The sequence below is a fragment of the Lycorma delicatula genome, chromosome 11 (genome assembly GCF_047948215.1).
Source record: "Lycorma delicatula isolate Av1 chromosome 11, ASM4794821v1, whole genome shotgun sequence".
In the NCBI taxonomy this organism is placed as follows: Eukaryota; Metazoa; Arthropoda; class Insecta; order Hemiptera; family Fulgoridae; genus Lycorma; species Lycorma delicatula.
The window spans coordinates 30,070,771-30,093,689 of record NC_134465.1 but is presented as its reverse complement, the minus strand read 5'-3'; the positions used below and the strand labels follow the sequence as shown (position 1 = coordinate 30,093,689).

The window sequence follows — 22,919 nt, the reverse complement described above, 5'->3', positions numbered from 1 at the left end:
ATTCTTTTGTAATTTAATATTGCTAATTATAATAATAATAATTTCCAACAAACATTTTTAGTTGAACTAGATGAACGTTTGTTACAAACAACTTCATTAAATACTGGTTTTTTATTTTTTTTTTGTTTTAATTATAATTACATTTTTTATATTTGTTGTTGAGATAATTCAGTGCTGTAGTTGAAATAGATTGTTAACGAATAAATAGAGAGTTGTTATATATATTTTAGTTTTAAATAAACTGGCAAATTTCACTTCCCAAACCAGCAATGGATTTTCAGCTTTTTTCATAAATAAAGATTAAAAACTGATAAATGACTTTTATTTTAAGTATGTCATATAATTATCAAAATAAGGACACATTAGAAAATTAGTATAATAACATAAGGTGCGGTAATATAATGTTGGTATGGTTACTTACGTATTATCATTTGAATGTTTTTATTAAGTGGTTTTTATAATATATTTCTGGGACATTTTCTGAATTTTTTAGAAATTTATTTTACTTTTGTGAATATTTCTTTTGCGTTTTAATAAGTTGTATAGTTCAATAAATTTGCAAGTATCACATGGTCATGATTAAATTCAATAATTCCTTGACATTTGTAGAGTCTATATTACTAAAGCCTGGTCTTATTTCAAGAGGAACAGTTTCAACAGCTGTAGGTATTAATTATCGATTAAACCCAAAAACCCGTTTGCACAAGGATCAAAGTTGTTTCCTTACAGTTTTTTTTATTGCTTGATAATTTGCTCACACCACTTTTTTCACATTTTCAACTGCATTTACAGAACACTGCTATTGAAATTGAATTATTAAAAAGATGCAAAGATTGCATTTTTAGTTGCAAAGGTTAATAATTGGTTGCGAAATAGATATGTTACATAGCTTGTTACAGCAGAGAATTTTCCAAATACAGCAAAATTTTAAAAGTATTCATAATACTTTTTTACTGATGGATAAAAAAAAAACATTATACCTGAATGAACTTTACAAGAAAAAAAACATTGCTTGGTGTTAAATTAATTTCACTTTATAAAGCAAATATAGTAACTTTGACTAAAAAGTGTAACCTTGGTTAGTGTTAAAGTGTTAAATCAGGTAACAAATATGAAGAATGTAGACATTAAAAATGTACTAAAACAGTTTGAGTCAGGCAAGGTTGATCTTTTTAACATGTATTTCGTTGCGATATGCTAAATACTAATATTACTAAAAAAGGTGCCCACACACATAAACAAACACAAACCATAAACAGTTGATTCAAAAAGAACTTCACAACTTTAAAAGCATATAAACATTTATTTAGATAATTTACAGATTCAGTTAAGGTCTTGTTGCATAGCGAAACACATAAAATTTTGACTCTTAATAGTTCATCTGTACAGTATTTAGCTACCAGCGCTGTCACCAGTGTTGTTAAAAATGGATATATTTACTGGTGGGGAATGTGCTTGCTGTGTTTTGGTTTCATGCTTTGCAGTCAGAAACTGCAGTTCAACATAATTTTTATTTAGTACTGTAGGGAGTCTCCTAGTAGGCATTCAATTTACTTGTGGCACCAAACCTTTGTTGAGACAGGTTGTTCGTGTTCAGTTTTGAGACTGCTGTGGAATAACTCTGATAAATGTTTGTACATAGTCTGAAAAAACAACTCCTCTTGTGTCGTGTTAGGCTGGCATTCCACAAACAAATGTTTGGTGTGCATTATATAAACGATTGCACTTAAAGCTGTACAAACTCCTTGGTTCAACACATCACAATGACGATTAAGTTTCTCGGCTGCAGTTGTGTGTGGAAATGATTGCTAGAATTGCAGATAGATACATGTTTAGAAGATCGGTTTTTAGTGATGAGTTAACATTTCACTAACAAGGTGAACACACTACTCCTGAATACAGGGTAGTGATGGAAACTCTCATGAAACTTTGCAGCACATTTGTGATAGCCCTAAGGTCATTGTTTTTTGTGCGCTAAGCAAACAAATACTGTACAGCCTGTTCTTCTAGGAGGCAGTCGTAAATGGTATTGTTTATATGGACATGTTTCAAAATTTTCTTTATTCCTCAGATGATGACGACAAAGAACGGATGCCATTATTATCAGCAAGATAGGACACCATCCCACTACCACCTAGAAGTATGAGATTTTCTTTTTACTAGATTCCCAGGTCGGTGGATTGATTGTGAAGGTCCAGTTGCATTGTCACCTTGCTTCCCAGATTTGACCCCCATTAGATTTTTCTTGTGGGATTTCATTAAAGATAAGGTTTATATATACCACCTTTGCCTGCAATCTGGTTGAGCTAATTAATGGTGCAGCTGCACAGATAATTCCTGATTTGCTGGTTGAAAAGTTTGGGATGAAACACAAAGTGAGATGTATATCGCATTACAAAACTTGATGTGTGTTTATATGGAATGAGACCTCAACTGAGTCTAAGATTTCAATCTTGTGAAGTCCTTTTTGAATCACCCGGTATATTAAAATTATTAATGTTTAAAGTGATTGAAGGTTAGAATAATTAAAGTTTAGTAGAAATAAATGTGGTTTTGAGTTTAAATTTATAGGTCAAAAGATTATAATACTCAAACTCAAACCATTAAAACAAAACATTAATTTAAAAAATCGATAGAAAGTATGAATGTAATATTTTTTTGTATTATATTCATTTCCAATACACTACATATGAAGTAGAAGTAGATTTACCAACATTTTTTTTCCTTATGAATTAAAGTTTGGTCCCATCTTGTACAGTGTATAGAGCCATTCTGAAGAATCAGTATAAAGTTATCCATGGTTTTGGTGCCTTACTGTATGAGGAGATTCTGAAATATAATGCACATTGAAACATAATGAAAGAACAAAATTTTCACACAGAACAACATATGCTGCCAGCTTGTAGTTAAACTTGCCTATTGCTAATATTGTAAAACTTGACCCATGCCTGTCATTTTCTATTTGTTGCCATTGATGTTTAGTTGTTTATGCTTGCTATATTACGCATCAAAAACATCTTGCAGTGATTGAATTTGTAATGGGAAAAGTGATAGTGGTATTATCGTTGTCTAACAGCCGTTTTGGTGATAAACTATTGATTGTTGTGAATAGATTGGCAATAAAATTTTATAAATCAAAAGCTGGTCAAGCATTATTGATGTTGAAACTTGCAGGTATCAACAAATTTCTGTGATCGATGAGAAACACCAAAAGGAGGTTTGGTGTTGCTAACCACTATGACTCTTGTGCAGTTGAAATTTAAATCTTTTCCACACTATCATCACCAGATTTGGCATCTTGCAATTTTCACCTTTTTCTGCAATTAAATGGGCTATTAAAGAAGGTATTCATTGCACCAAGATTGGTAAATTTGAAGAATGCAGGAGGTTTTAGATGAAGGAAAGACTGTCAGCATTTTTCATTGATGGAATGAGAACGCGTTCACTGTTGGAAGAAATGTATGTAGCTATATAAATGACTGCGGGAAAAAGTAAATGTAAGATGTAGCAAGTAAAACATTTTTATGCAAGATTTGTTTCTTATTTGACTACCTCTTAATTTGTGAGTTTATCAGAAACTGTGCATTACTTAAAACACTCTTGTATTTATCAGTATTAGGCCGTTCATAGTTTTAATGCTTTTAATGTATTTTTTACTTTATTAAGCATATTGTCAAGTAAAAGAGTTAAACGATTTTTATGATTATTCTAGATTGCATATTGTTGGCAATGCAAAATGTAAATGATGTTTACCGGTTTGATATTTTAATCAGTAGGATCGTTCTTGACTTTTAGTAAAAAAAAGATATGGGTCCATTAATTTTTTATGCTTGCTTTTTTTTTTACAGTCCACATTTGGTAGCTTCCGAAAAGATTCGCCAGCTGTAACCGAGACAACTACACCACAACAAGAATGCAGCCCACCACCATTATTAGGAGGGGGAGTTGGGAGCAGTGGAGGTATGACGTGTCCACCGAGCTCTATGACCAGCAGCCCAGTATCAATGCCTTCATCATTTGAAGGAGATCTCTTTCAAACAACACCTTGTCTGCCACCTATGACTATGATTCAAGAGTATAACCTTACGCAGTTGGCAACTCTTGCGACTGCTACTGCTGTCAATAGTAAAGAGGAACCACCGAGCTCTAACCCAAGTCCGACTCCATCATTTAATCTAGTTGACCTGTTTCAAGGCGATATAAGTTCTAATGCTCTAACCAATCTTCAGGCACTGGCTAAGTTGGGAACAGCTTCTATCAGTGAACAGGGTAAGCAAAATCAATTTATGAATAATGAATTACAACCTCGCCCTCGCCTATTTCAAAATTTTCCATCTGGCAATCAATATACTAACAGCTTTTATCAATTCACAAGTCGATGGCACTAACATTTTAATTGTATATTAATTTTTCTTCACGTTAATTTTTTTTGTCTTCATTTTGGGTGTTTCCATTATTTTATGTATCAGTTTTATTTATTATTGATTTTTTTTGTTTAATGTTTATGTACATATTTTTATTGTTTCTTGACTAATCAAAAAAAAAGAAAAGAAAAATGATTACCTTTTAGACTTGTTTCTTCAATTATACATTTGCTGTAAAACAAACAAAATAAAATTACTAATCTTATTTTGATTGTTTGCATCAATCGCTTTATAGTTTTGTTGTTTAGTTACCTGTAATTATTAAGGTTTAATAATGGACATGTTTAAGCTGATATTTAATTTTATGATTTGTATCAGTAGTCATTTTTTTCCTTTACTTAATTTTGTTTTAGTTATTCAATATCTTCAAGTCAGTATCTTTCTGTGATGTAAATTAGAACATTGTTAACAACTGACCATTATTTATTCTTTCATTTATTTGTCTGTCTAGAATCAGATGTTCCTCTAAACATTTAAAAAGCTGTGTTTGAAAAGATTTTTTTTTTGTTTATAAGGTTAATGGAGAAAAGATTTTTTTTTGTATTGTTTTACTGTATTATGCCTAACTAATGTATGTTTTTTAAAAATAATCTTTACAATATAGTAGAACATGGATTGTCTACAGTTCATAGATTTTGTCTTTTTTAGATAATTGATCATTCTTTTTTAAGAAAAGAATTATAATTTTAAAATATACACTTTAGAAACAGCATAAATACATTTTGAAATTATTATTAAGCAAATGTTAGTTCTTATTACAAAGCAATATAAGTGTACATAAGAATAAAAAATAATAAGAAAAAATGTTCTTCCGCACTTTCAGTATGTATTGTTCAGAGGACTCGTATGTAACCTTTATAGGTGAAAAAGTATGTTTTTAAGGTAAAAATTATATTAATGGAAGTTTTTATTTTTACCCCATTTAAAATTAAATTATGCTCAGAGTTTTTATAATTTTTTATAAAATTTTATTTCATAAAATTTATTGATTATTAATTATTTAATATCAAAATTTGTGACCTGATTTAACGATGCAAAAAGTTAAAAGTGTGGTTTACTTAATGAACATTTTTATAATGGTGTTTTTATGTTTATGTCTCTTCAGTTATTAATATAATTCAAATTTAAAGATGATAAAAATATTAAAGGAAATAATTGCTCAGAAAAAAATTACTATCTGTTTTAATGGTTCATTGATCCTAGTGTTAAGATATTTCAGCATAGGAAAGATGTTTAATTCAATCCGTTTACTAATAATAAATTCTCTTGTGTACCACTACTAATAGAAAATCTGTTAGGGTTTTTTTTTTATCTTGCTAGTTAATCTTAATAAACTTTTAACTTATAAACTTATTTTAATTATATAAATTCAGTGTAATTGTAAATTTAAAATTAAAAAAAAAGGGTAAATATCAAATCTAGATATATACTTCATCACATCCACACACAAGTACGTGTATTATTAAACCGATTTTAAAAAGATAATCCTGCAAGGTGTGCCATATTGTGTTTACTATAAAGCATATTTTACAGTCGGTCATAAGTAGTCATATTCAATAGTAAAGTTTCAACTGTAATTATATACAAAAATTCGAAGGTAAGATGTTTTTGGTTATTACTCTTTTGTGTTTTAACATAAAATTTCTAAATAAACAGAACATTTTTCAATTTAGCCGCCTCCACTGTCTCATTACCACAACATGAAATCCCTCATAAAGCTTTCTGTGCAGAAAAAATAAACTTAGTACTTCTTTTGTTTCTATAAGTAAATATATATATATATATATATTTATTTCTTAGGAATATATTTAATGGCATTTTGTATTTAATAAACCTCTGTATCAGATCTTTCTAGTGTACTTGGAATAGCATGCAGAGTAATCCGAACACAGATATCTAATAATAAGTTACTTTATTTAGGAAAAAAATCTTATCTGTACAGTTAGTGAATATCTAGTAATTGATATATCCTGTTATTCTTAATGGCTTCACTTAAATAATTTGATATAGATTCAACTAGTGTACTATAAATGTTTTTGATATTGCTTTAATAAGTTCAGTTTTTGTGATATAATTAATGTTTGTTGTTTTTTCACTATTGTTCAAAGATTTTCAATCGGGTTTAAGTCTGGGGAGTTGCCTGGTCATAGGAGCCTGTTAATTTTGTTCTTTAAAAACTATTTCCACTTTTTTGGCAGTATGGCATGGTGCCAAATCTTGTTGGAACACTTTGTTGCCTTGTGGGAATTTGTTTTGAAGTTTTGTCACAACTGTCCTTCAGGATCTTAATATATATCCATCTACTGGAAGTAATGAACAAGACATATATGTGAAACAACCCAAAATGTTTTTGTTTTTTTTATGAAGATGTTTAATGATTGTTGGATAGTAGGCCAGTGTTGTATTTTCAACGTGTGGAAACCCTTGCCCCTGAATACATAACATTTTTCTAGTGTTCTTTGATTCAGTTAGTATGTGTTTTAGCCCACAAGAACTTTTTTCTTTTTTTTATTTGCACATTATTTGTTGTAAAAAGCTTTTTAGCTGGCTGATTTGTCCATTTGTCCAGCTGGAAGAAGTCAGCATCTAACAGTTGTCAACTGTAAATCTGTTATACTGGCTCACTTTAATCCACAAAAGATAATTTTGGATCAAGTAATTTTTTCTCGCTAATAATCAACCCTATATTTGAGTAGTTTTTCTTTTATGGTCTCATTTGCCTTTCCTTTGAGATGAAAAGGAAGGAACCAATTACTTTAAATTGTTTTAAAATAGCATTCAATGTCCTGGTATTTGTTATTGTCATACTGGTATGCTCAGAAAGAGAAGCAATTTTTGAATGCTTTCTTGGAGTGAACAAAAAATGTGAAAATATGATTTTGTAATAAAAAATGAAATAAACTTTTACAAAACACAACACAGGACAACTTAAAGAATGGGTGGTCAAGCAGTATAGCCACAACATAGAAATAAACAAAAAAACCAAAAAATTCTATGTGTTCAGATTAATTTTGCAGACTTCTGAATATATATATATATTTTTAATGTTTAATTAAATAATTTAAGCACAGTACAACTAAAATGATGTAATTTCCACTGCCATTAACATCTTTTTAAATGTACGTAAATAAGGATAGTGGCTGTGACAGCATATATATATTGGCAACAGATTTGTGTTGTTGAACCATTGTTAAAAGATTCAGTTGTTTGTTGAGATTTCAGTGATCTGGTAAATTTTGTTCTTTTGAGTTTTGTTGGCAGGGAGATTGTTTTTATCTTTAATTTGTAATGAAGTTAGTTTAAACATACGTATTAAAAAAAAAAAAAAATAAAAAAAATAAGATTTAGATTGCTGTGTAGAAATCAATTCTTACTCTAAATTTTATTTAAAACAATTTAATAAACTGAATTTTCTAGGTTCCAGAAATCCCTCTTGTTCCTTATCCACATGTCCTCAACGTGAATCCTATCCAACTCAGAAAGCCTTATTGCTTAGTGCCTTACTTTCTGGTAAGATTTCTGTTATATTTTTTTTAATATGTATAGTATGTTATTGAATTTATCATTTTTAATTATCTGTAATTATCAGAAATAGTAATAATTAAAAAAAAATTTGCAACACTCAAAGATTGTTAATTTAATTATTAAAATTATCACATTAAAATCTTTATTATTGTTGTTTTAATGTTTAAGTATTGTTATAAATAACAATGCTTAAACATTATCTCAAATTTGGATATATTTTAATTAAGTTGTAACATTAATTTTGGAGAATTACCGAACTAATAATTAGAATGGTCTGATACTGTAAGAATATTTTTTATTCTTTGACTAATTATTAATTTTGTGTTTGTATAATATGTGTAACTAAAAACTGTTTTTTAAATATCTTTATTTTCTTGTATTAATGTCTGTTTAAATTGTTTAACTTATTGATTTTGATGTAGAGTTATGATCCTGATCAAAACGTTTCCTGTTCCCATGTTAATTAAGTTCATGGTGTTAGGATTACATGCTTGCATTTTATCTTGCTTATTCTCTACACACCTCTTTGTTTTTTAGTTATCTTGTTTTTCATATAAATTATTTATCACATTTTATCTTTAAAAAACCCATATGGTCTTAATTATGCCTCTTTATTTAATAAATTATTTAATTTAGTGTGCTAGTTTAGTTTATCCCTACTATTTGTCCAGTGATTTTTCTTTTTTCCTTGAATTTTTAAAGAACATGATCTTACGATAAAAATGTAACTAAAAATTATGATATTACAATTATCTGTCGCATTAAATCGGGCTAGTTCAGGTTAAATAAAAATTTAGAAGAATTTGTTTTAAATACAGGAAAGAATGCTTAATAATGAATCGAGTAAATTACTTTGATAAGTTTTAGTTCTAAATTGTTGTCTCAAAGCTTGTACCTGATTAATTTTTACTTTACGCATTACTGTATCATTAATGAAAAATTATGTTAATTGCAGTATAGCTAATACTGAACATACCCATTAGTATTCAGATATTATTTTGTTATTCAAATTATTAACTGGTCTGTTTCATCCTTATAAATAGGGTTTGCAATGTGTTTATATTTAAAGATTAACACCTTTCATTAATTTATTAAAAATCTCATAGCATGAATTTAATACATATCAATAAAATATGTTATTGTCTTAAATTTATTAAACGTTAATGAAAACCAGCATCATGTGGATTTTTTGAGTCTGCTTATATCATCTTTATTGATATAATCAGTCTAAAGTTTATTAATGTAAAGCATTTTTAAAACCAAAGTAACAATAATAAAGTACTGTTATTATTATAATATAGTAAAAATATATAGTTTTTCACTTTTATGTTTAATTATAAAATAAAATTTTTTTGTACTCTGGATTTTGTGCTTTGACTACCAAATTTAACTATGTTAATACAAGAAATTAATTTTTTCAGATTCTACCTTCTGTTTATTTAAATATTATGATCTTTCTCAGCCTTTAAGTAGAATAATTTTTTTTTTTATTCGGACTAGCAGACCTCTAGTTGTAAGACTGGTCATTGTATTTTATCTTATTGTAAAGTATATTTTGTACCTAATTTAATATAATTTGAACATTTAACACGGGTATGAAATCTTTTAAGTTGTTATTATTCTGTAACACTAATATATATATATATATATAGAGCAGTAAATTAGTTTTCCAAATTTTTGAAAATAGTGGGTGATTTTATTAGAATTTTTTTTTAATCTTTTTTTTAGTAAGTTTGTGTTTGACCTCTGTTGTAAAATTTGATAAGCATATAATTAATTTTGAAAATTACTCTGATTATATTACTGATAGTAAAAATGTTAGTACACATTGTGATTAATTTACTGATAATTCTGCTCTTAATTAGCGAAATCACATATCATATTTGATCTCATTTATTTATTTTATAATTCATTATTAAACTGTTGTTTTTCTCTATTTATACTTTTTATTTGTCTTCAATATTTTATGCAAATGGTAGATTTAAAAAAATTGTACTATTGTTGCAGATTGTCTTAATTACTCCTTGCTTTATAAACTTTAAAATTAATTTATCATGAATTATTAAATGTTTTTTATTTTATATTAAAAAAAAGAATTTTCTGAATTTATTGGTAAATGGATCAATCCATTTAAAGTGTCCCAAAAAAACATAAGTTCGACAAATTAAAAAAAATTGAACTTGACCGCTTTTTCCCTAAAACTATTTACCCAGGACCTTAAAACTATTTTTTTTCTAATTTTTTATTTAGTAGTTTACATGTGTCAGCCATTTTTGTTACAGTGCGCACACCAAAATAGGTGTGGAAAACCCCTTACAATCACATTTTTGTGATTGTAAGGGTTTATGGAAATAATCATAACTAAAAAATTATTGGTCCTGGAAGGATGAAACAAAAAGCAATTATAAACTATATTTTCTGAAGGTAAAAGATTGGTCCAGAGGTTTATTTACCTATCTATCTTCTTTCTATGAGAAAATTACCCATAAGGTTGAACATGAAAAATGTGAAATTTCACTTTTGGTAATTTTTATCATGAGGCAGGGATGGCATACACAGTTTAAATTATTTTTTTTGTATGTAGGTATGTGTTATATTAGTTTCACCATAAATAATATTAATGGTGATATACTTACCTCTAAATGTTTATGAATTTTTGAAAATATCAAATTTTGGCTTCAAATAACTCTGATGGGGCTGGTGATAAAAATCTCAAATTTGCAGAACCAGCAGTGTTTTTTTAGATGCTTATGGTAAAAAAGTTTCTTGTGTATTGAACTAATAAAAAAGTTATAACCTCTCAAAAATTATGAAAAACCTGTTAAACGTGATACCATCTTGACTCGCTAAATAAGTGCTCAAAGTTAATTATAAATGCTCCAATAAGTGCTCTATCAGACTTATTTGACGCCCCTAAATTTGAATTTAAAAAAAATAGTTTTCAAAAATTCATAAAAATTTTGGGGTAAGTATATCACCATTAATATTATTTATGGTAAAACTTCTAATATAGACCTATATATAAAAAAAAATTCAAACTGTGTATGCCATCCCTGCCCCTTGAAAAAAATGACCAAAAGTGAAATTTCAGTTTTTTCAACTTTAATGGTAGTTCTCTCATAGAAAGAAGAGAAATAGGTAAATAAATCACTGGACCAATCTTTTACCTTCAGAAAATATGATTATATTTTGTTTCATCCTTCCAGGACCAATAGTTTTTCAGTTATGATTTTTTCCGCAAACCCTTACAATCACAAAAATAGTGTGGGTACTGTACCAAAAGGTCCCCCGAGACATGTAGGAAACAAGTGAATAAGTTTCAATTTTTTTGAATTGGTCAAGCAAACCACCCTTTGGGTCACTTCAAATGGATTGAAAACCCAAATCTTAATTTTGTTGTTTTTTTGTTATACATAATTTTTGTTAGAAATTAGTAGCATTCTGTTAAAAATTTGTGTTATTTATTGTACCTAAATGGGAAAATTTAAGTTATTTGCTGCTGCAACTTGAAAAATTAGTTATTCAAAATTCTCATTGCATATTAAGTAGGTGGCACATTGCACTGTCTCTGGCTGGGAAATTCTATAAAAATTATTCAGAGACTGCTCTGAATAAGCCTGCAGCAGAAGTGTTTATTGCAGCTAGCTAACTTCCTCTGAAGAAACACTCGCGCTACGTTGGATAATTAGTTATTGATCCCTTTGTCTTGTATTATGAAGCCAGTGTGGTTTTTAAAGAATCAATCCAGATTACTCAAGGGAATAAGAATGGGACAAAAGGTGTATCGAATTTAAGAACCTACAGAAATCAAGATTAGCAACCATCCATTAAACTTTCCACAGAATGTTCATTGCAACTAGTACTGATTAGTGAACTGTATCTTGTTTCACAGCATGTAAGAAATAGCATAAATTACACTAATGTGACTGCCAATGCTGTTTACTGGGGTTGGTAATACAAGGGGTTGGGGTGTTCACAGTCAAGATAGTAGGATGTTGATTACAGTTAGGTCTTAGGTATTGCAACATTTTCTGAGTACTGCTATAAACTGGTAAGGATTACTACTTGTTCTATATGTCACGTCCATTAAGTTTTTAAATAAATTGTTTGAGAACTGACTATATTAAATTTATATAAAATGTACTAAGACTATGCTGCTTATGTTGTTCTCTAGATTTTTATTTAAAAAAAAAATTACAATAACTACTTTTAGAGATATCAAAAAGTATTACTAACAGCAATGAAAAAATACATATTATTTATGAAAATTAAAAAAATGACAATAAGCACATTTGACTCAGTACTCCCATAACTAGTCTACTTCAATTCGTAGACCAAATTGGCCAATCCAAAATTAATTATAATTGTAATTTTTAATATAATTTGTCATTATAACATATTACATTTTTAATAATAATTCTTTTTGAACGTTATTTTAAAAGAGTTGATGGATAAGCAATCTTCTAATGGATCCATGAAATGTTTTTATGGAGAGGCCTTTGATATTAAATTCTCATACCTGTATTCCGTATAAATCATAGTTTATAAATTTCCCGAACAGTTTTTTTAAAAACATACTCTACACTCAACTAACCATGATGAAATCCAACATATAACTGATTCTTTTCGATGGTCTCACCGGTCTAACCCCCCCACCACTATTTCTCCGAATTATACAGTTTGTGTGAGTATGTGGTGTACTCACACAAATGTAACACTTTTTGTATAGGAAATGTTTTTCATATTTCAAGCATGATTTCATACTTTTTAAAATTTTATTTTAAGAAAGAATTTTTGATAAGTAATAAATCATGCTGAGATTAATTTTACGTTTAAAAAATTGTCTATCGACGTATTAAGAAATTTATAAAATAAAATAATACAAATAAATTCACCAATTTAATTAAGCCTAATCTTAGGTCAAATTTTATAATGGATACATCATAATTCTTTTTGATAGCAGTTTACTGTATATTACATAGTTTGTTCAGAAATGGGAATGTAGCAGAAATATGTTTTAGTATTAAAAATCATAATTCTCATTTACCATAAAATTTATGTAGAATGAAAGGAACACACCCAAAATCATAAAAAAATATATGGAAATTATCAAAATATAAGCTTTTTTCTCAATTTCATATTAACTTGAGAATGTAAGATGTATTTTTTTATTCATAAAAATTGGTAAACATGTTATTTTTTTCAATATGTATTTGCCAGATTTTTTATCTCCACCATGTTTTTCTGTCAGGTGGTCTCCAAATTAAATTCTATATGCTAAATTTCTCAATTGTATCAGCGTGACCATGAGAGCTGACAAAAAATATTACAAAATTTACAAACAGGAATGATTTTTACTGGCAAGTTAAATTTTAGATTGAAGTTATATGTATGTCTACTTATTGTTTTTACACCGTGGCTTCTTTGTCTTTTAACACATTCACTGTCGAGGCCAAAAATATAAACCCACCACAGAATGAATGCCGACTATTGTCAATTTTTTAAAATTTATTGACTGTATAACGTAGGCTATGTATGATACTTCTTTAATCATACTTGTTTTAAACTGTGATTTTTTTTTTCTTTTTACTTATATTTTTGCATTAAACGTGTCTTAAAAACAAATTGTAGAATTCTTTTTATTAGTTGGGCACCATTTGTGTTGAAAATAAAAACTTGACAGAGTAAAATTTTTAATTAATTTTATTTTATATCAGAACTAAAAAATCTTATTACATCTACAGAAAATATTTATTATTATAATTAAATTAAAAAAAAGTTACAGTAAATAAAAATTTACACTAAAAATTTTTTTTGTGTGGGAAAATTTGAAACCCAGTACTCTTTACACTTAGGAATTTTACATTCGCTGCAATAAGATAAGAACAGTATGGTATGTATGCTGTGACTTGGCTTGAGTTGTTTGGCTTGCAGAAACGATTTTATCATTAACAGAGATAACTCCATTAAAAACTTCCTTCTTCTCATCTTTGGGTTTTCCATCCTCAAGTTGTACAGGATCATGGCATTTATACCACTATGGTCCATGATGCCCTACCGCACATGTAGCTCTCCTACAAACCAATTAGAAGAGGCATAATTGGTTGAATGAGTGTCCCTCCTTTTGTTGAGTTATAGAATAATATTACAGAAGATTTCATAGAAAATTCATCAATTTCTTTAATCGTATACATAGAAGACAACAAAAAAAGATGATGGTATTTTAGTCTTATTGGATCTCAACCCCTTCCTACCGTTGTTAGCTTTTTATCTACTAGCATTTGACGGAACAGTGGAACAGAACTGATTCAAATATATACAGTTACATTTCTATTTATACCGTGGATCGGTTTACTCAAAGTTCTTACTTAGAAAGAAGGTTTAGTTCCTTATTAGGAGGCCTGCACTATCCTACGTAAGGTATTGCATTCAGCATGTAGAATGTTGATGAATCATCATTATTTTTAGCTCATATTTGTCGGGTGTGTTTTGCATATAAACTGTGAATGGGCATCTCCTCTTAAATCTCAGAATCTGCTCGTTTATGGTGACAAATTCAGAGAGATGTAAATGGCTGTAGAATTTTCAACAAATGTTTAAAAAATAGCCCAAATTGGAGCAAATCTATCAGTTGCCCTTCCAGCCTGTGCCTAGTTTCTGTCATCAAATCTCTTAACAAGTTCCTAGAAATCTGAATCTGTTTTTAGAAATCTGTAGGGGATAGTTGCTCCTGCAAGTAGAGGACCCAAAAGTAGCTGACCAAAGTTCTTTAAATTTGTTTGGGAAATCCTCTGGCCCCTGATAAATACAGCAAACCAAGAAATGCCAAAATTTTATCTTTACATATTCTGATGATTTGTTTTACTTAAATGTTTTTAACTTTGCTATCTATTTCTCGATTTGTTGGTAAAATAATTTCTTCCAAAATTTTGTTTACCTGCCCCTTTGAGGTAAGTATAATATTGCAGTGGTGTTCATTCTCGCCAATACAGGCAGTCTTATTCCTAATCCTTGTTTCAGTGACACTGAAACAGTTGGCTCAGTTTTCTGTTGTAGCTCATCTTGTGGTTCTGGCATATTGTGTTTCTGGGTCTACATTTTCATCAGCGTCCTGTCCTTTTCATCAGATGAATCAGTTTCTTCATAAATAAAGTCAGGGTCTTCATCAGAGAGGTTATTCCCCCTGAGTAGGTTATCAACATTTTCATCATCACTGCAAATGTCTTAAGAGAAGCTGTCTAAGATCTTTTCCTAAATCTATGTTGAAAAGTGCTTACACAACAGACACACTGGGGGTCTATAACACCTCAAAACACAAAAGAATGTGATCGCTCAATGAAAGCGAGACTTGACACTTAACAAAGGTTGCTTGCTGGCTGTAGGTAGTGATGCCAACTGAATTTTTATGGGAGCCCAAATTCTGTGTTGCCAAATTAATTGAAATAGATATAAATAAAAAATTGTAGATGTTATACGCCCCAGAGTGTCCCCCAAGGGTTAACTTGAAGTAATAAATAAAGTAATAGCCGTGAACATTTTCCCTAATATTTTTATAGGATTTACATTTGTAATTTTGTTTCTGCTGATGACAATTTTAAATTTATTTAACATGTACATCTATTTATTAGGTATTTAGTTTTTAATAATTTTCATAAATTGTTCTTTTTTGATCATTCTTAATACATTTATTAATTCTTATTATCTCATTTAATGCTCAGGATTCGTTCCACGATCATGCAGCAGTATGCGAGGTTGGTTTTTTATTCGTAAATTTTCATTAATTTTACTGTTTCTGTTATTTGTTTTATTAAACTTTTTAAAATGAGTACAGTTTAAATATAAAGAACAGACAAAAATTATTTAAAATTAGTAGCCCTACATGTAATAAAATTATGTAAAATGACTTTTAATTACAAAATATGGCTTTAAACATTTATTAAATTAAAAAAATTATACATTTGCAGCAAAAAATAATTCATTTTCAAATAAAAAAAGATTCTTTTAAGATAATGGTCTGGGCTGTGGTTCTTACTACTTTCGTTTTCTTAAAAATGTAGTTTGTCAAAGTTGCCTGTCTTTTCCATTGTTTTCTTTCATTTAATAATTTCTCTCTTCATTTTAGAACTCCGTTCACAATCGTGATCATTCTGAATAAACTGATGCGTAATGTGCGTGATGGTTGAAATGCTGTTGGAAAGAAATTCTGTATCCTACGGTCAATTATTGCTTCTAAAGTACACTGAATTGCAATTTCTCTGAGGTCCTCATTGCTTAGTTCTTTGCCATGTGACTGTAACAATTCTATAATATCTTCAATTATTTTCAATCCCTCTTCATTAACTAATTCAATAATATTTTGAATGACCAATTCAGTTCTTTCTTCCCCTTCTTCTGTAGTGGTACAGGAAAACTTTTTTCCATGCTCTATTAATGTATTTTGTTGAAACTGCTTTTCAGGTGGCATCTATGTTTTCTGTGACATTCATAATGTTATACTCTTACCAAAATTATCGAATCGTTTGTTTGTTTGACTAGATTTTGATGTACTTTTCATTGCACGTGTTTTCTGAGAATGATACACCAGCATCGGCTTCAGTTTAAAATTGGTTGTAGCATTGGCATTTAGCAACAGAGTTAATTGATTCTTGGTTGCCTTGAATCCAGAAACACGCTTTTTTTCATGGGAGATGAAAGTTTGAAATGGCATCCTTTTCCTGAATAAGCCCATTTCATCTACATTGAATATGAGTTCAGGCTGATAATATCCACATATTTTTAGTGTCTTAAGGAATTCTGACGCAGCCTGGTGATGTGCACTAACCGCTTCATCAGTGATTTAAATGTTACGTGAATTTGATCGTTTTTGAACTTCTCAAACCACCCTTTGCTGGCGGTAAATGTTTCCAATTTGTCTCATACTTCATCCTGAATGTGAGCAAAAATACTTTCAGCCTTCTCCATGATTATTAGCTGACTTAACAGCATGCTTCATTGCGTTTGATCATCGATCCAAATGCTTAGCCTTCTTTACATTTCTTTTAGTATGTTGCTTCTAGATAACATGTTGCTTCCTATTTTTGTAGCAGAAAATTTGTTTGATGTCAAAGCAGACTTTTTAATTTTTTTTTTTAATCTTTTAAATTTGTTGTAATTGTAGACTGTGCCAAATTTAAATAACAGTCTCCTATTCAACTTGATGCTCACCAGCTTCTAATCTTCGTAGCAATTTTATATCCAAGTTGATCCTTTTCCTGTGCTGTTTATTTTCAGTATCAGGCTACAACTTTGGCATGATTTTTAATAACACAGTACGTATATTAAATAAAAACAATAAGTGAATAAATTTACGAAATGAAATAAAAACAGAAAAAAATTTAATTGAATTGAGACTATAAAAAAACGTTCTGAATTGATATGAGCAAAAAACGTTTTGAATTGAAACGAGAACACGACTACACAGCCCAACCACTCTTTACTGTTTGATTTAAACTGTAAAACGGTTGTGTCATAGGAACTTATGTATCAGTTGGATGGGAGTATTCGTCTATGCTTTGAAATAAAAGGCTTTGTCCAGTCACATACAGTATATATACTGTATTGAAGCAAAAGACCATTTTCCATCCTCTTTCAGCACGGTTAATCAACCATCCGGTAGATGATAAAGAATTGTCCTGTTTATAGATACATGTACATCATATAGTACTTTCAATACTGTAAAGTTCTAATTAAATACAATCGCCTTGAAATTACATTTTTAAGAGTGTTATGGCAAGTCAGCACTAAAAGGGATAACTCTAAACGAGGTATTAATGTATATGATTATTTCAAAATTGTGTTTAGTGAAGCTTTTTTCTTTTATATAGTTAAGCATTAATATGGTCTTTATTTAATTATACTAGAAAAGTAAATTAATCTTCTTTTTTTAATTTTATTGTTAGTTTTTTAAAATTCTTTTTCATAAGTTTTTTTTTTGAAGAACATCTTATCCATAATTCATTGTAAGACTGATGGAATTAAAAAAAATAATATGAGCAAATAAGTATACTAGTCATTTTTGTTCTGTATATATTAATATATTATGTAATGATGGATTTATAATGAATTATTATATAACCTCATATATTGTGATATTGATAGTGTGTTAGGTGTTATTAATTAAATAAAATGTTGTCATTTGGTAGCACAAATTTATTTTGTGTTTCATCGTATGTATGTGTTTGTGTATATGAGTGTATGTGTATGTATATATATATAAAGTTTTTACTCTAATGCTTAGCTTCTTTTAATGTATTTCACGCTAAATAAGTATTATTTTTATAATTTGAGTAGCTAAAAATTTTCACATTTGTACTTAGTAATGATTGTATGTATATAATGGTTGTAAATTTTGTCAAATTACTTAAATTATAAATTCTGATAAGTTCTTTTCTAATGTTTATTTTTTAAAAAGATATGAAATTGTAATTTAAAATAATCTTATTGTGAAATTTGTGCATACTTTGTGTTAAATCATTAAGTAAAGAAATATTGTCACCAATTAAAGAGTTGTGATGAGTTAAAAAGCAGCATTCTATAATTTTAGCTCTGTTAAAAAAGGTCTTGCTTATATACTTCATATTGTGATTTTTGTACATAAATATTTACTGAAATATTACATTATTAAAAGAGTGATTAATAATAAAGTATAAGAAAAGATTTTTTTAAAATGTTTTATGTATTATAAACTAAATATATATAAACACTGCCATTAACCACCTAGAATTTGTGTTCTTTTATCAAAAAATAAATTTTGTTGTTTTTTTATGTTATATCTGCATAAGAATTTTGTAAACATTAAAAAATGAACACCTTGCTTTATGTGTGTGAATGCTGCTGAAAATATTAACACGAGAATTAATTTCTACATATGATGGCACTACACCTTGGCTGTTAAAAAATCGTCATCGTATTTGTATAATATTGGTCTTGTTCCTTTCAGAAGTCTGAAAAATAATTATAATATTATTGCTCAAATTTGGACTGATTTTTGTGACCAAATATAATACGTAACATCATGAACTTGTTAATTAGGAGCACAATTATTATTTTAAATATTAATGTATATATTAAATTTCACATACATTTAATTTAAAAAAATTTTTTGACGCAGTCAAATCTCTGAAATTGTAATTGTGGAAATAATTAGAATCTGTTTATTTTGAGAAATAGAGTGAAAAATTAATTACAAAACAGCTAGGAAAATTGGCACAATATTATCTGTGTACAAAGTTGTATATATAAAAATTCACACACATTTCAGATTCAGTAGAAAAAATTCTGGTTTGTAATATGCATTTTTGAGATAAATAAATGTTTGTAATTTTGTTTTCTATTAAAAATGCTATTTAGTTGAAAATAAAGTGATATGTACTGTATAAAAAATTTCACAGTGAAATACTATAAATTATACTTAAATGCTAATATTATAATGTAATAAAATAGAAGTACAAAGTTCTTTAACAGAAGAAAAATTCTAGGTACTTCATGCATAATCTATTTTCAAAATGTCACTTCCTAACATGAGGAATTATTAATTTGATTCACAAGAAATAGAAAATTTATTAACATTGACTACTGACTAAATATTAAGAAGATTCACTGTGGCAATATTTTTATTTTTGGTTTTTTTTTTTTAGTGCGTAATAATATTAGAATATGATTTTGTAAATTATTTTGTTTAAATAATTTATTTAAGAAATGAACTCCAGTCTGAATGATTGGCATCCAACATCAATATTTTCTTCTTGGCGCTGGAAACTCCAATTCAAGTCAGCGGTTTCCATCAGGAAACCATCAGCGGTTTCCAACCTTTATGCTACTTTGTCTCCCTAAAAAAAATTTTTTTTCCCCCGCTTCCCTAAAAAGTTTTTTTCAGCGCCTTCCTATTTTTTTAATAGATATAATATAGAATTTGCTATAGCAATACAAACATGCATATTTATTTTTTTATATTGAATTACTAATTAAACTATATCTAACGCATGAAAATTTAATGCGGGTGTAGCACAAAGTTTATTAAATCGTGGGGTTAATGTGAAAAGTGCTACTCATAACTCTTTTTCAACTATTAACCAGTTTTTATTGCAGCCAGTGCCAAAAAGTCAGTTTTGCTTAAATAAGACATTACAAACGGCAGAAGCACTTATTGCTTTGCAATTCAAAGATTCGTACTCTCCACTAAGATTCATCCAAAATTAAATTATGGTTTCATTTTGAAACTTTTTGTTTCAGTGAGTTATCGCATGATAATTCTATCAATTTTTCTTTTTTGATGGTTTTCAACTCAAATTCGTCTTCCACAAAGCCTTTGAGAAATAAGGTCTTTCAAAAAATTTTAATAATGCAGTACTAAACCATCTTAGTGTTCAGTAAAAATATGTTTGCTTTCAGTACTGGCTGTGGCCAAGAAATCATTTGAAATTGAAAACATATCGAACTCATTCTTTTGTAAATTTGGTTTCCATAACTTCAGCTTTTTAATGAAAGTTTTACTTTGTCATTTTGAACAAGGGGATGTATTTGTGATCCCTGCATTGATTTAAAAACTACTCAGTTTTCCAAAAATTTCAACCAGATAGGCAAGTTTAACAATAAAATTATCATTTGTCCACAAATGTGCTTCATGGTGGTTTTCATTGGAGAAAGGTTGCTATTTCTTCTTTGACCTCAACACCCTTTGAATCACTTTTGCACGAGATAGCCATTGAATTTCACAATAATACAGAAGTGAGGTATAATTAGTTTCCATATCAACACACAGCTTTGCAAACAGCTTATCTTACAAAGGACTGTTCTTAATGTAGTTTATAAAAACTTTCGTAAAACTGTTGTTCAGTTCCTCACTCATATTTTTTGACTAAAGTTGCTGTGTGAAGCATACAAGTACGTCCAATTAGCATGTGGTGCTTTCTTTTTGACGAATGCTTGAAGACCTGCTTTGTATCTGAACCAATATTGAGTAAGCTCAATCTGTACACAGTCCAATGCAATTATTATAAGTTTCTTTGTTTTCTTGTAAAAAATCTTGTTTATTAAACATCTCAATGGATGTGGTTTTTCCAGGAATGGGTTTGCAAAATAATATATATTCTAATATATTACTTTCTGCAACATATCAAACTTATGCAATTAAATGGGTATCTTTAACTATATCAGTTGCCTCATCTACTTGAATGTAGAATTTCTAAATATACAGCCAAGAAACTAATTTATCGCAAATATCTTCCGTTATTATTGATTTTCTTTCTTATTGTATTAACAGCAAGTGGAATTTGTTGCAACTGTTATGCATACGATTTGCCAAACATTCGAACCATGTCAATAGCTGCTGGTAAAATGATGTGTTTGGTGTAACTGAAAGTATAGTCTCATACTGTCTGAAGCCAAAACTTTTGAACATAACAAACACACTGGTTTTTCGAAGCCATATGGCTTCGAAAAACCAGTGTGTATCGCAGGTTGCTATAATAACACTTGTAAATCCTAACGATAAATATGATTAACTTTATCTTTTCTTGGGAGCTTTACTTCCTTTTTTGCTTTCATTCCCACTTGTATCAGCATCAGTTTATTATTGCCTACTTTTCTCTTGTAACCACTCAAAAATTTATCTATTCGTCCAAAAAAAAAATTATAAATATAATTTAAAATAAATAAATATAATTTTTAAAATGTACCAATGATTATTTTTAGAAAGAAATCACGATAAAAACTATATCACACCCTGCCAATACATGCTAAAGTTGACACTTTAGTTAGGAGTGACGTTTAAATTTGAGGTTGTTGTTTCATGCAACTAGTGGTCATTTTTTGCATTACAGAAACAGTGTTTGCAAAGGCCATTTTTAAAATCTTCTACTCTGAATAATTTTTAATAGGAATTATTGAATAAATGTATAAAAATGCAAGAAAAATAAAAATAAACATTACTTCATTGAATTTGTATTGTTATGTTATGATATGAAGTTTGTTTATTTATAGATATGGTATGAAAATTAATTTTTTATTAAAAGGTTTTGGCGTCTCCTAGGTTGGAAACTGGGTGTACAAGGAGAGCAGAAGGAATAAACTACATCAATATAAACTGAATATAATTTATTAATAATATGAAAAGAAATATTAAATTATGTACTACATCAATATAAACTGAATATAATTTATTAATAATATGAAAAGAAATATTAAATTATGTAATTTATTTATAAATTTCATATTTAATTAGAGTAGGCCTATATTTTACATTATTTACATTTTATTCAAAAACAATTTAAACAAAGACTGAGATTTCCTGGACACAGTTTGCATTTGTACACAGTGTATTTCCTTATTTTCTTCTGTGTACATATTTTACATTCTTTTTTTGAAACCCTTTTTGATTCTTTCATTACTTTTTCCTCTGGTGCTGTTTTTTTAATTTTACTGATGCAATGGATGATAAGATTTTCTGAAGTTTTAGCAACTTTTCTTTTTTTTGTTTAGCCTATGGAACCACTGTAAGGTGTTATTACTTCATAGGATGATATGTAAATGAAGTGTAGTCTTGTGCGGTCTGAGGTTGACCATTCCTGAGATGTGGTTAATTGAAGCCCAATCACCAAAGAACACCTGGTATCCATGATCTAGTATTCAGATCCATATAAAAGTAACTGCCTTAACTAGGATTTGAACCTTAGAACACTCGACTTTGAAATCAGCTGATTTGCGATGATTAGTTCACCACTAGACCAACCCGGTGGATTGGTCGAAGTTTTAGCATCTGGATGGATATTTAGTGCTATGTGGGAGGGTTACCAGCTTCTTATTATTTCTAATCAAAAATTATAAAAATGGTCATGCTTTAACATACTTTGAATATAAAAAGCATGCATTTAATGTAGTTGCAAAATACGGATAAAATCTTTTTTGTACCATCAAATGGTTTTTTTACTACAA

At 28.7% G+C, this 22,919-nt stretch overlaps 1 protein-coding gene across 1 annotated transcript in view; it reads left to right on the top strand.

Moving 5' to 3' along the window:
- Positions 1–22,919, top strand: part of mei-P26 (E3 ubiquitin-protein ligase meiotic P26) — a 109,324-nt gene that overhangs the window by 43,196 nt on the left and 43,209 nt on the right. The window contains exon 9 of the mRNA XM_075378591.1: positions 3,849–4,269. Within this exon, the coding sequence (XP_075234706.1) occupies positions 3,849–4,269 (421 nt within the window). The remainder of the gene's footprint in view (positions 1–3,848; positions 4,270–22,919) is intronic.